Genomic DNA, 13,853 nt, shown 5'->3' with positions numbered 1-13,853 from the left:
ATCATTATAGGGGCCTTCATTTCATCTAATAACGAAATAAATGATTTCAAAGCAAAAGTTGGATGTGCCGAAGGCAATAAATGGTCTATGAGCTCTCGGAGGGGAGTCGGCTTAGTCAGGAATCTGCAGTAGGGCTGAGGTGGGGGTGTTAATTACAGAGATAGACAGTTCCTCTCTCTCTGAAACTACGGCCATCAGAAGGAGAGGGCTGGGCATAAGTCCTGCTACCTCTAATGCCCACAGGCACCTGCCAAATACTTCTCTTTTATCTTCAAAAAGAGAAAACTTGGCCTGGAGGGGCCATCATGGATTTACGTAGGAAGATAAATGGAGATTTTTAACTGTGTATATGAGTTACCTAAGCCATAAATTTCCAACGGAATCGGTATATGACAGATGTTTGAAATATACATTATTTACATAGCTGGTCTAGTCTTTTGTGCTGCTGTCTGCAGAGCTCTAAACTCTTTTCAAACCTGAACTAGAGATACCAAAAGCATATCCCTTGTATCAACAACACAAGGGCTTCTGAGTAAGTGCAAACACTAATCAAACAAATGCAAGCATTAAAAAGCACTTTACTTTTAGGAAACGAGAGCAGATGATCTCTAAATCCTAACCTCGAGTCTCCGGGTTTTCAGAAACCCAAGTAGGATCCAACGTTAACGGAATCCAACTGACCTTCCATCTGCTGGAAATAAAAATAAGCAAGTCATCTGTTCCCCTCGAGGAAGCAGAATGGGAAGTACAACGGCTTAGGCATTTCCATGTTCTCATTAACACTAAGTGGGTGACCCCCAAACTACCCCATCACGTGTGTACCTACTTCTCCGCTTAGACAACCAACTCTTTTAAGTCCAACATGGATCTCACCATCTGCCCCACTCCCCCCCAAGCCTCCTGGTCACGTGTTGCATTCTTCCAACAAAAATCTCTGATTCACCTTTGATTTCCTCTCCCCTCTTCAATCTAGTCACTTACAAAGGAACAGCCAGTCCTTTCTTTTCAGAAATGTTCCCTCTGCCCTTCACGCTCATCCGTCCTTTTTTGGCTGATACGAGTTCTCACTATGAGGCGTGAGTACCACTCAGGTACGTGAGTGAGCACCACCACATTTCAGGTGGTGTCTGGTTGGATCATGTTTTTTTACTGAGATAGTGATATAATAATAATTGTAAAAGGGGTCAGGAAAATAACTGTCAAATGAAACCCATCATTTCATATGAAGTTAAAAATGCTTCTTTTTTCACCCATTTAAATATAAAAGTGGGTAGCGTTCAACAGAACTATTACATAAATCAAAGCACAGATGGCATGTGGAGTTGGTTTACAAGTTCTCAAGGGTGGTGTGCTAATGCCTAGCAGCGTTGGGAAACACTGCTCTGGGATGGTCCCTCAACATCCTACTGCTTGATCAGTCTGTCCCTTCCACCACCTTCCAGCTGGCCTCCTAGCCTCCCAACTCTCATCTCTTCCATCTACCCTGCCAGCCACGGCCAGACACCTCTTCCTAAGATGCTCCTTTCCTTGTTTCTCTCCCAAACTCATGAATCTAATTTCTGCCCCATAAATTCTAAATCTCATCTACATTTAAAGACCCTACCTGACCGAGCTACACATTATTTCTAGTTACATCCCACAGCTACAGTATGGCAAATTTCACGCTGATGTGTTCCTTGCCAGCTGCATGCCTTGGTTCATATTGCTTCTACAACACTCCCCCAGTCCTCCTCCTCCTCTCTCTTCAACTCTTATCCAGTCTTTCAATAAACAAGGAAATCCTCCCTCCAGGCAGTGTTTTGTATTGGCATCTCTTCTTTGAACTCCTGTTCCACTTACACCAGCCATATCAACCACCCCACTGAACTCTTGATTACATTCCAGTATTTACCACTTTCGAATGGTTGACTCACAGAGAGCTGGTCCTACCAACCACAACAGGAGGTCCTTGACGAGCAGAATATTCGTGAGTACAAAAGGATGACTCACATTAGGAATTCAAGATATCTCTTCAACGGACAAACTTTTTAAAGAGAAGCCATGTTTTATTCATTTGTCCAATAAACAATTCCAGAGTCCCTGATATATGCCAAGCTCTATGGCTGATACAAACACGTAATACCAAGACTGAGGAATTCACTGGCAGTAAACCCGAGGTACAATACAACGCAACCATGTTGCTATAACACACGCATAAAACAAATGTCATGTGAGTGATGTGCTGTGGAAAGAGAGGGGGCATATGAGCTTGTTCTGGAAGGCTCAATAGCATTAGCCTTATACATTAGCTAAATATCAGACCTTTAAAGATACAGAGCACATTCTCAGTGGAGTGACATAAGTCACAAAAGGCACACAAACAGCAACAAGATGTTGCAAAGATAGAGAGATTCCAGAGCCTGAAACACAGGGCGGGTGGGGGAAGGAAAAGAAGGAAAAGTAAGGGAGGTCACGCCATGAGGAGCCTTGGTCTCAGACTTCACTCACAGGCACGAGAAACATCAAAAAGGGTTGGAAAGTAACATGATCAGTTTTGCTCTAAGAGGGATTAAAAAAAAATAAAAAATAAAGTCCCTCTGGGGACACATGGAGCATGAATTGGACATGGTCGGTTTAGAAGACATCCTAATAGAACAGAAGATTCAAACAACTGAGATAAAGGGGGAGGGGCAGATTTTAGAACTATTTAGGTGGTAGGAATCAATGGGATGTTCTGGCCAACTGGTTGTGCATGCCGATGTCAAATAAAAATAGTCTGGAGATTAACTACTTAAGGAAAAGTTTACTATCAACTTAAAAAAAAATTACCCACGTCATTTCTCTCTCATGTAACTGGTGAGGGCTACATTATAGAGTCTATAGTCTAAATTCTTACGAACTACAAGAACCTCTCCTCTAAACCTGACAGATCAGGCCTCACACAGTTTCTATGGATGATCTACAAAACCTGTCCTAGTTGCGAAAGTCGGCATGCGTTCCCACCGGCAAGGATCCAACCAGACTTCGCTCCTTGGCTCTACCTGCCCTCAGCATAAGCAATCTTGTACCAAAGAACAAACCAGTGTCTGAATGGCCCTAACTCTCTGGGGTATAGAGAATTTAAGCCACAATTGCTCTGGAGGTATAAAAACGCTAAGGTTTTTATACAATATGCTCATATTCCTTTTTTCAAATAAAAACGTTCACAAGAGTATAAAAGATATTGAAATACCAAGAGAGGTGACCTTTTGCAACCACATTCACGTTCTCCCGGGAAATAAAGAATAAAGTCATTCACCACCAAGTATAATATTCCTCACTCCCACATGCCTGATGCAAGGAGTCAACACAGGTAGTTTCAAATTAAAACACAGTTGGAGCAGCGAGGCTGGAAATGGATCTCCACAAACAGGGAACAGGAGGCAACAGGATGCTGTTTATGAAAACTCACAAATGATCAGAACCTGCCAGGGCTTCGTCCCTCAGCCCCCCTACTCCCCTCAGTCCGGTCACCAGGACAAGCTCTAACACAGTCACTTAATGGAACATCTGGGGATGACAGGAAATAAGACTCCGTCGTCAAAAGCGCACTCTTCCCACACACCCCAGGTATGGAAGCACATGACTCCAATAAGAAGAAAGGGCAAAGGTTATTTCTAACCATTCCTGTGTAAGTGCTCAGAAATCCCGGCCTTGCTCAATACAGAGCCGCCAGGGAGCCCAAACCTGTGATGGAAATGTGGGCCGGGGGGCCCATTACAGACGGGAGCAGTCATGGGACCCACCAGGGACACAGCTGGTTTGGGGCAGGCCCAGATTAGAACCCTGGGTGCCCATCCCCGAAAACTCTCACGTCTCTCAAAATAACAGAACATAAGGAACTGGGACACACCATCCACTGTGCCCCAGAATTAGTTTCTAAAAAATGAAAACTCATAAACTCATCAAAGTGGTGTCCTGGCCATTCCCCCCCGCTGATTCACATTAGTTAGATCAGCAGGCCAAACTGACTTATATTTTCTTCAGATGGCAATTTGGGGCTTCCTTTTCAAATCCTTTAAAACTCTCTGCTTTATTTTTCTTTCAAATGACAAGCATTCACCGAAAAGTACCATGACTTTGGGGTGTCGAGTTCATAAAGGATACCTTTCATGCAAGTGCGCCGTAGAACCTTTATAGTGAAAAAACAAAGCTGCTTTCCAATCTTGATCAATGAAATGTCCCCAAACTTGGTTGCATGCCATGTACAATATAAAGAAGCAGCCACGCCGCCCCCCCCCCCCACCCTGGGGCAGGGGAAGAGGAGAGGGAAGAAAGTTAAAAGTCAGTTGTGTTATTTGCATAAAGAGGTCACAGTTCACAAGATCCTAACAGAGAAAGTTCTAACTCCTTCATTAACAAAGGTACTGTGCCTTGAAAATCATTTCATGAAGGTAGGTGAGCAGCTTTCCATATACGAAGCCCTAAGGATTACATAGCTACTTCCCTCTTTGTGGGTAGTTTTACTTTTCCCTCTAAGTAATATCATAATTTCTAGTTTCAGAAACTGTGGAATAATAGCCCCACATTCATTTGACCTAACCCTTTTTCTTATTCAGATCATGGATGTATATTATTCATCTTGATTTGAACAAAAGGCAAGATTTTTCCCCTTCTGCCCAGAAACCACCTTGGGAAATTAACATTCAAGATGAACAATGAACTCATCTCATGGCCTGTGAACTTGCTGGTTGCCAGGAGGCCTGTGAGTTCTTAGGATTATTTTTGATTTGGTAGCATGAGTTGGGGGCTGAAATAGTCACATAAAGCACAGTCTTTAAAATTTAAAGTTTCAGAATTCTCTATCTAACCATCTGTTTGCAGGATCTCTTTAAATTTTAGATGTGTCTATTTTAACCTCTTGAGCTTAAGTGTAGTTTATCCCAAGGTACACGAAAAAGCTAAGGCTAAATGTCAAGCCTATTGCTATAAATCACATTTCAAACTGGCAATTATGCATTAGTGAAGAAAAGACTGTTTGAAAAGGTGCTGTCTCATTAGAAAGCTATTATGGAATGCCTATAATTTTGCCTTAAACAAACACATTTAAACTTGAAATACCTACTGTGTGACAGGAGGCCAGACCAAAAGAAGAACTATTAAAACTTCTAAGGATCTTTTCTTTCCTAAAGTTAAAAGAAAAAGTGATTTTCACAATATTTTTAAGGAATTTTTTTGGATGGGGATTTCTAAAAATACCTCAACTGAAATTAAGTCATTTAATGCTTCTCTGAAGCTTATCTTGTCCTTTGAACTCAACAACAAAATCTCTTTTTACTGAGAAGAAGTATGATAAACACTAGTAGCTATTACTAGTAGCTATTATGTCAAACGACTGAACAGAAGAAATATGAAAAGCCTCACTTGTTTCTAAGTTGCTTCATTTTCTGTTTTGTTTTTAAATGACAAAGGGTCTGTTTGTACCCAGAGTCACTAACTTGACACAAATGGATTTTCTCACATTTGTTAAGGGGAAGAGAACTTCTCCCATGTGATCTCCAAGTGTCTCAATATACCACCTATTACTATCAATACTTATCTTTGGAAAGGAAATTGATAAGCTACTTCCAAGCTCCCCGAGAAAGATGTGTATATAAGATTGCACCTACTCTCCCAGTGTTCATTGGAGGAGTTTGTTTAATAATTATCAGATCCTTCCATGAGCCCCAACCCCTTTTATTATATGTATTGGACAATAATCAAAACAAAGAATAAATAACCACTTCCATCCTTGGACAAAACTATATAACATCCAACCCTGTAGCCCCATGAGAATCTAGCAAGGTGCTCTGCTTGAGGCAGGGGAGATTCCATGAAATGCTGAATGAATCACATAGCTCCTCTTCCCCCACCTTTGGGTTTTCTTTTCTCAATAGTAAGCTAATGTGAAATCTACATAGACCTCCACCAGCCTGAAAGAGCTGATACTTCAGTATCCCCTCAGGACCAGCTTGCCATGTGCAGAGCAAGAAATGAAACAAGAGAATCAAAGAAAATGAAAAGCTTCTTCCTCAAGCCCTCAAAAATACCTTGCAAAACTGGCAATAGCAGAGAAGTTCTTTAGCAAAGAAGGAAACGGTGATCATAATGATGCTATGCCAAGAGAGATAAGAATGGGCTCCATGGGAATACGCCTGAAATTCTTAGAGAGTCTTGCAGGTCTGTTGAAGAAATGACCGCCACCTGCCCCCCACCCCCCAGCCTCACACTTGGTATCAGTACTGATTCCTGAAGAGAGGCAAAAAGAAAAGAGGGGGAACCATTCACAGTGGAATGAAGACATTCAAACCTCAAACATATGAAACCTGAGATTATCTGAACACCCAGAACAGACATGGGTTTATGGACAGACATGTTTTGAGGTTACGTTTGGATTTAGCTGTATTTCAAAATTTACTGCCACCAGCCTGAAGAATAAAGCAACCACAGGAGTGATTGACTTCAATTACTGAAGCATAAACTGTAGTTGTCACTTCCTTTACAAATTTGGTTTTTCATGACCGGGAAAATCAAGGGAGCCTTATTGCCAAAACAGTACATCCTTATGTCACCAGATTTTGCAATTAAAAAAAAGATGGGTATTTTATTTAGGTTTTCTACTCATGGAAGTGCGGTCACAAGACATTTTTAAAGCATGAAATACTGGGCCTAGGTTAAAAAAAAAAAAAAAAAAAAAAACAACTTGCTGTTTTAGGAGATAGTAGAGCTACACTTTAAGTACCAACTGTAAGCTTAAAGCAATCTTCCCAGGATTTAGAATGGTCTGGTACAGGATGTGTTTTCAAATATAATCTCGGTTCTTCCATGACATTTTGTTTCCAAGAAAATGAATTCATTCAGAATGAAAACCAAATCAAACAAAATTGGTGTCTTAAACATCGCTACATAGAAGTGGTCAATAGAAAAAAGAAAACAAGGAGCAAAGTCTCACAGTCCTCCTCCTTCAGCATTTCGAGGATTTTATCCCTGGGCTCCCAAGACACACAAGCAAAGCCATTCCGCTGCATTTCCAAAGGAAACTAACTGGCGCCTTCAGAAAGGCTTCTATGCGTTTTGAGACGAAACCCTTTCTGAAGCCTTCATCCTCATTTACCGTCTTGTTTGTCCTTCCTATCTGGCATGCAAACACATGATACTGCCTGCATTCTTCCCATACAACCTAATTCAAAGCAACATATGTTAAATGCACGCAGAATCATGTGAGCATTCAATCCGCATACACACCATTACCCCACCGAATGCATTCAATGAGCCGCGACACAGCTCCCTGCGTGCAAGCAAGCCGACCAGCCTGACTGCAACCTCTCCCCTGACTCAAACCATCCAAAACTGTGCATGGAACCTGTTCCCTTGTAAGAAAGAAGGGCTGTTTAAATACTCGGTAGGATATAATAACTGGCCACCGAGCGGGAGCGAGCCAGCCCGGTACCGAGGGCAACCGCGGACGCCGGCTCTTCCACGAGCCCAGGGAGGCTGGGCGCCCGGGCTGGCGGTCATTTATCTGTGCAGCCAAAACGCCTGGCGCGTCCCCCTCCCAGATTTTACCTAACTAACAGCTCTCCAACCCCATATTGAGAGGGCCTGCTGTGGATCTTGCGGAGGTACAAAATGGTGGATGGGAGCTAATTTTTTTTTTTTTCCCCTGCGTTCCCTATAACTTATCGCATCCATCACCGCGCGTCCCCTCCCCGGGAAGGACCCGAGCACACCCCGCGGTCCCGGCCCGCGGGGGCAGAAACGCGGTTACCAACCTGATGTCATGTAGCCCCGCGAAGCCTGGGGCGCGAAGGCCGCGGGGAAGCGCTTGTGCAGGCGGTAGTCCTTTTCGCTGCGGGACCTCATGCGGTCCGAGGCCCGGTCCGAGAAATCCGAGCTAGGCCAGGCGCGCCGCAAGGTTGTGCTCCGGGTCTTCTTCATGGTGGAGAGGGCGACCCGCCGCCCCCGATCCTCCGGGCCTCAGCGCCGGGGCGCAGCGCGCGGCTTCATCCGTCTACGGCGGGCACGACCCGGGCGGACTCTGCGCGCATTTTCCCAGCCCCTCCTCGTCGGCGTCTACACCGCCAGCGGCGGGTCCGGCCCTCCCCACGCCCCCACACCCCCCCACGGCGAAGGCTCCGATTTTACACACGTCCCACAATGCATTACACTTCATTTGCAATCCGCCCGGCTTATAGCTTCCAGATTCCTAGGGGGGGAAAGGCACGTTAGGAGGCTCCCCGGCCAGGAGGAGGCGGGGAGCGGGGCGGGCGGGGTGGGGGCGCCGAGACTTGCAGCGTGGAAGCAATGGGAGCGCAGACAATGGCCCGATTCAGCGCTGGAGTGCTTAGCCAACTGTGAGCCCCCGGCACAAAAGCCCCAAACAAATGAGGAAGCCGGGGCCTCCGGGGCTGACCCGGGATCGGGCGCCCGGGAAGCCGGAGGGGGCGGCGGCAGACCCTCTCGGCACCCGGCGACTCAGAGCGAGGCGTGGGGATGACAGCGTCCAAGTCGTGTCCCCCTGGGCCTACCGGCCGCGCGGCCCGCAGTCCCTGGCGCGGGCTGGCTCTGCCTCCCCTGCAGTCCTCGGGAGGCAGTCTTCATTCCAGAGGCTCGGGTCGGGGGGTGGGGGGCGCGTGTGCCCACGATCCGGGGCAGGCTCTGCAGTCAGCAGCTGCGCCAGGCCGGCTCCTGCCGAATCCACGAAGAGCCCGAGTCGTCCTCGCGACTGCAGCGCCTCGTCGGTCTTCCTCCTTCCTTCCGAGGCTCGGGGTGGTGTGCGTGCGTGTGTGCGTGTGTGTGAGTGTGCGCGCGCGCGCCGACACGCATGTGCCCCCCCTACACATGCATGCTCCTACTTACTGGCCGCGGCGGCGACGGGAGCCATGACTGCCAAGGATGCGGCATCTGCCGGACGACACCCGGCACGGCCGCACCGCGGCTCGGCGAGCGCGAGCGCGCAGAAAGGCTATCGATGGACAGGGAGCCGGGAAGCTGCCCGGCCTCCTGCTAATCGCCGAGCTGTATTAAGTTAAGAGCACCGATCCTGTCTGGCTTCTCATTTTCCATGCAAAACACCCGGCGGCGGCGGCGGGGGCGCTGGGACCTCGGCTGGTGCCCCAGCCCGGAGTCAGCGCCTGGATATTTACATTTTTTTGAGGGTTAGCGCCTCCCCCTCGCAGAAAGGAAGAGAAACCGGTCGGTGGGGACGGGGCAATCCGCGGTGCCCTGCCTGGCCCCCACCTGCACCAACCCCGAAGGCAGCTAGAGCCGGGGGAAGGGGGCGCCAACCCGGAGCTTCTCCGACCGCCGCCAGCGCCCGGGCACCTGGTTCCACGCCGCCGGGAGAGCGCGGCGGGGGCGGCTCCGACTCGTCCTCTCTCTCCCTCGAGGCCCCGGGGTCAGTCACTCCCAGCCCGACAGCCTGCATTCAGATCCACAGCCCCTCTGCAGGCTCAGCTCTGCACAGCTGTTTCTGGTCCAGCCAACCAATCGCTCAAGGACAACAGTGCGCGCGGCGCGGGCCGGGAGGAGGGGGCTACGCGCCGCCCGGGCCGGGGCGCGGGGCCCGGGGCGCGGGGGGTCACGCCGAGTCGCAGGCGCGCGGCCACATTGCGGCGAACGCCGACCGCGCGGAGCTGCAGCCGTTTCCCCAGCAACCCTGACCTTCTTCGGGTTTCCAAAAAACGCCTAGATGTTGTAAACAACAAAAATAAAGCCGATTTTTCTTACGCCTTTGCGCCTTTTTCCATGAGTGACGGTGCAACGTTCAAAATAGTATTTTATGCTGTTTTTTTATCTTCGCAGGTGCCAAGGTACAGAGACGGGGATATGAAATCATTATGAGGCCATGATCCGGCTGATACGGCAAAAAAAAAAAACCAGCCACTCCCCCGCAAAGAAAAAAAAAAGGCAACAAGTCCTAAATGGTTAAGATTCAGGAGTCTTAGCACAATTTGGTGCTTTTCCAAGACATTAATTTGGGGTGGGGTGGGGGAGGGGGGCAAGGTTCTTGGAGAACCACACAGAAGGGGGCGGAGCTTACGCCACAAACATGATAGAATCTAGAACTTCCATTCAATATCTCCCGGCTGCCCTCTGTAACCTGGGGCCAGGGTTACTCATATGCCTCTCTCGGGAAACCAGGGTAAACAAACAAATAAAAATCACTAAGCAGCCTATAGAACGTGTATTTACACTAATCAAGATTTATTACCAACCCTATACCAATTAGCTAATGTTCAGTGACATTTTTTAAAAGTTAGAAAAGGACAGTTCCCCAAAAGGCATGCTAAAATGTCTTCTTTACTGTAAGAGGACGACTAAGAACAGAAAGCCTCCAGCTTTAGAAGGTATAGAATAAATGTGTAAAGAACCATAAAGGTAATAAAAATAATTGTATTAATGGATGCATGAGATACTGACATTTAGATATCTCAATCCAATTCAATAAACAATTACTCTACCTCCCATGAGCCAAAAGTGGTTCTATGAATGATTATAACAGTTGTGACTGAAGGCTAGTGGTGATTGTTGAGACAGCTGTGAGCTTCCCAAGTGGCTCAGTGGTAAAGAATCTTCCTGCCAGTGCAGGAGATGCAAGAGACCTGGGTTAGATCCCTGGGTTGGGAGGGTCCCCTGGAGGAGGAAATGGCAACCCACTCCAGTATTCTTGCCTGGGAAATCCCGTGGACAGAGGAGCCTGGTGGGCCGGAGTCCATGGGGTCACGATTGTGTGGCTGAGCACACACACACATTGCAACTGTGATACTTATTAATTCAACAAATTATTATTGACTATCTAGTATATGCTGTGATGGGTGCTGGGCAAACAGAACACCACACATGGCCTCATGTAACTTAAGGACTAAGCAAATAAATACACAGATTGTGTTGAGGTCTACAAAGAAGAATCACCTCTGTTGAGAAAATGACGGTTACCTGAGACCTGCAGGATATGGAGTCATCCAAGCAAACAGTGGGGAGAATGACGTTTCAGAAAGTGGGAACAGTGCATGCAAAGGCCCTGAGGTAGGAAAGAATCTTGGTTTCAGTGGGAAGATGTGAAAGAAGGCCAGTGTGGCTGGAATTGGAGCATAAGAGGAAGGCACATGATGAGATCATGGATGAAGCCAAGAGCCCGATCATGCAAGGACTTGCAGGGCATGTTAAAGGTTTTGTATTCTATTGTAGTAAGTGAGCCAATGAAGGGTTTTAAGCAAAGAAGCAATGGTAATTTTAGAATTTCTATATAAAGAGGGCTTAGAGGGAAGAATTTGTTTAGGGAAGGGGGTCATCCAGGGCTTTTCTCGGGGGGGGGGGTGATTTGAATTTGAATCACACTTGACCTAAAACTGAAAAACTGATTCATTGTTGATATGAAGGAATGAGGGTGGGTTGATAGGTATTTTGGGAGGAGAGTTACAGCTCCACTCAGTCACCTCTGAATGCTGGCCTTTGCAGAGCAGTGATATCACCCAGTGTCCATACTCAACAGAATGTTCTCGAAGCCAAAGCCAAATAGCCAGACACAGAAGAACCAGTCAGTAAATAGGGTGGGTCAGCTGAATCAAATCAGTAAAGCAGGAGAGATTGGGGCTGTTAAGAAACTATCCATCCAAAGTAAGTGGCAACATCAAAAGAAGTTATGAAGGTAAGACTTGAATCTAACAAACAACATCTGGTGAAACGAATCCCACGTAAAGGTGGAGTCCCATTACTAGAAGTCAAGTCGTTCAGTCGTGTCCGACTCTTTGCGACCCCACGGACTGTAGCCTACCACGCTCCTCCGTCCATGGGATTTTCCAGGCAAGAGTACTGGAGTGGGTTGCCATTTCCTTCTCCAAAGGATCTTCCCGACCTAGGGGTCGAACCCGGGTCTCCCGCATTGTAGGCAGACGCTTTACCGTCTGAGCCACAAGGGAAGTCCTCCCATTACTAGAGCCACTGTTAAAATCAGACTTGATGTGTCCATCCGTCCTGTGGAATGATTCACTCTGGTCATACACAACTTCTAGGTCCCTAGTCCTAGTTTCAAATCTCTCAGTCTACCTGAGACAATCAAGTATCTGGGTCACGACCCATTCATTAAGTAAGCTCAACTGTGTAATCCCAGTTGTTCCCAGTAGGATGGCTTAGAATTAAATAGAGAAATGATACAGCAAATCACTTTCATAGTATTTGTAATTTTTTAATCAGGCTTAAGAATCATTTGTACCTTTGGTATTTACATGTTGGATAGATTAGTGACACTAATTAGACAAACATTTGCTTTGTGATTCTAATTCAAAGGTATACAGTTGGCCCTGGAACAACCGGGTTAATTCAAGTATAATTTATAGCTGCCACCCCAACCATTGTTCTTGGATTTAATCAACCATGGACAGACCATGTAGTATTTACTATTGAAAAATATCCACTTATAAGTGGGCCTGGGTAGTTCAAACCTGTGTTGTTCAAGGGCCAACTCAGATTTTAGACTTGTAAGTGGAAGTTGAAAGTTAGAATTTTGACTTTGATGTGCTCCTCATTTAAAACTTTGGTTTATTAGATTTACAAGAGGTGAATGAATTTAATAGTTACACTATGTAAACTCCATGAAGGCAAGGGATACTTTTGCTTTATTCACTGCAGTTCATTGTTCTGCTTTGTTCATAGCTGTGTCCAATGGCTCACAGTAACTGGCTCAGATGCGATGACTAAGGAAGCCTGATTATGTACTCTGAAAGCTTTGTGTTTGAAGTCTTTCATAACTGTGTTTTAATTATTGAGTAAAGGGACTTTAGTCTTTACTTTGAGTTGATCAAGTGTTTTTCAAAGGCCCACTGAGAGTTACAGTTTTTATTTGATCATCTTTAAAATACCAAACGTACAAACAAATAACGTTGAATCTAAAAACTGAAGGAAATTTTGGTTTTCCAAGTTATACCTCTATAAGGGAAAATCTGATATTTTGAATCTGTATCTCTAGTACACTGAACATTCATTGAAGACCTAAATAACTATAAGTGATCTTTGCTGTACACAAAAAGTCTTTGCTGTACACAAAAAGAGTTAAGTCTGCAGAAACGAAACAGGTGCTTACATATTTATGTACGCTGTGATATATGCATCGAACTGTGTGATTAAAATATTTATTAAATAAAAATCCGAATTCTGGGGACTTCCCTGGTGGCCCAGTGGCTAAGTCTCTGCTTCCCTGATCAGGAAACCAGATTCCCACATGCCATACCTAAGAGTTCACAGGCCACAGCTAGGACCCAGCACAGCCAAACAAATAAATGAATATTTTAAGAAAATCAGAATTCTGAGTCTGATAGTCATTATTCTTTCTGCTGCTTCCTGAAATATAATTTGAGAAATATATTAACAGCTTAATCTGACAAACGTGCTTAGTTAAAAGATACATACATATATGCACCTTAAAATCAGGCATTTGTATGGCTCGGGTTATGAACACAAATGGAATATGGAAAACAGTGTGTCCCAGGAGACTGAGGCTTTTTCAGAAGTTTTTGAGCTGGAAGACTGGGGGAATTTCTTACTCGATGCATTCAATGTGCTCAGGCGCTCAAGTCATGTCCAGCTCTTTGCGACCCCATGGATGGTAGCCCACCAGGCTCCACTGTCCATGGGATTTTTCAGGCAAAAATACTGGAGTGGGTTGCCAATTCCTTCTCCAGGGTATCTTCCTGACCCAAGGATTGAACCCGCGTCTCCTTCATTGGCAAGTGGATTCTTTACCAATGTGCCACTTGGGAAGCCCACATGATATATGTCTGCATTCATATGTATGTGTGTATGTATGTATGCACATTCATATGACCTGGGATATTCTGGCTTCCAAAAACAGCTAATAA

General features: G+C 45.9%; 1 protein-coding gene across 7 annotated transcripts in view; it reads right to left on the bottom strand.

The window, feature by feature from the left end:
• The window catches only part of STOX2 (storkhead box 2), a 191,834-nt gene that overhangs the window by 94,282 nt on the left and 83,699 nt on the right, over window positions 1-13,853 (bottom strand). Inside the window, exon 1 of one of the 7 annotated variants that reach the window (XM_043893396.1) lies at window positions 7,770-9,824. The exons of 4 other annotated variants lie outside the window; for them this stretch is intronic. In XM_043893396.1, the coding sequence (XP_043749331.1) occupies window positions 7,770-7,935 (166 nt within the window). In that variant the 5' untranslated portion in view covers window positions 7,936-9,824. Of the gene's footprint in view, window positions 1-7,769; window positions 9,825-13,853 lie in introns of those variants that run through there. 2 more of the 7 variants (XM_043893399.1, XM_043893397.1) reach the window with 2 other exon arrangements.

Source organism: Cervus elaphus, chromosome 32 (assembly GCF_910594005.1).
Source record: "Cervus elaphus chromosome 32, mCerEla1.1, whole genome shotgun sequence".
Taxonomy (NCBI): domain Eukaryota; kingdom Metazoa; phylum Chordata; class Mammalia; order Artiodactyla; family Cervidae; genus Cervus; species Cervus elaphus.
The sequence above is the reverse complement of the archived record's forward strand: the minus strand, read 5'-3'. Positions and strand labels throughout refer to the sequence as shown.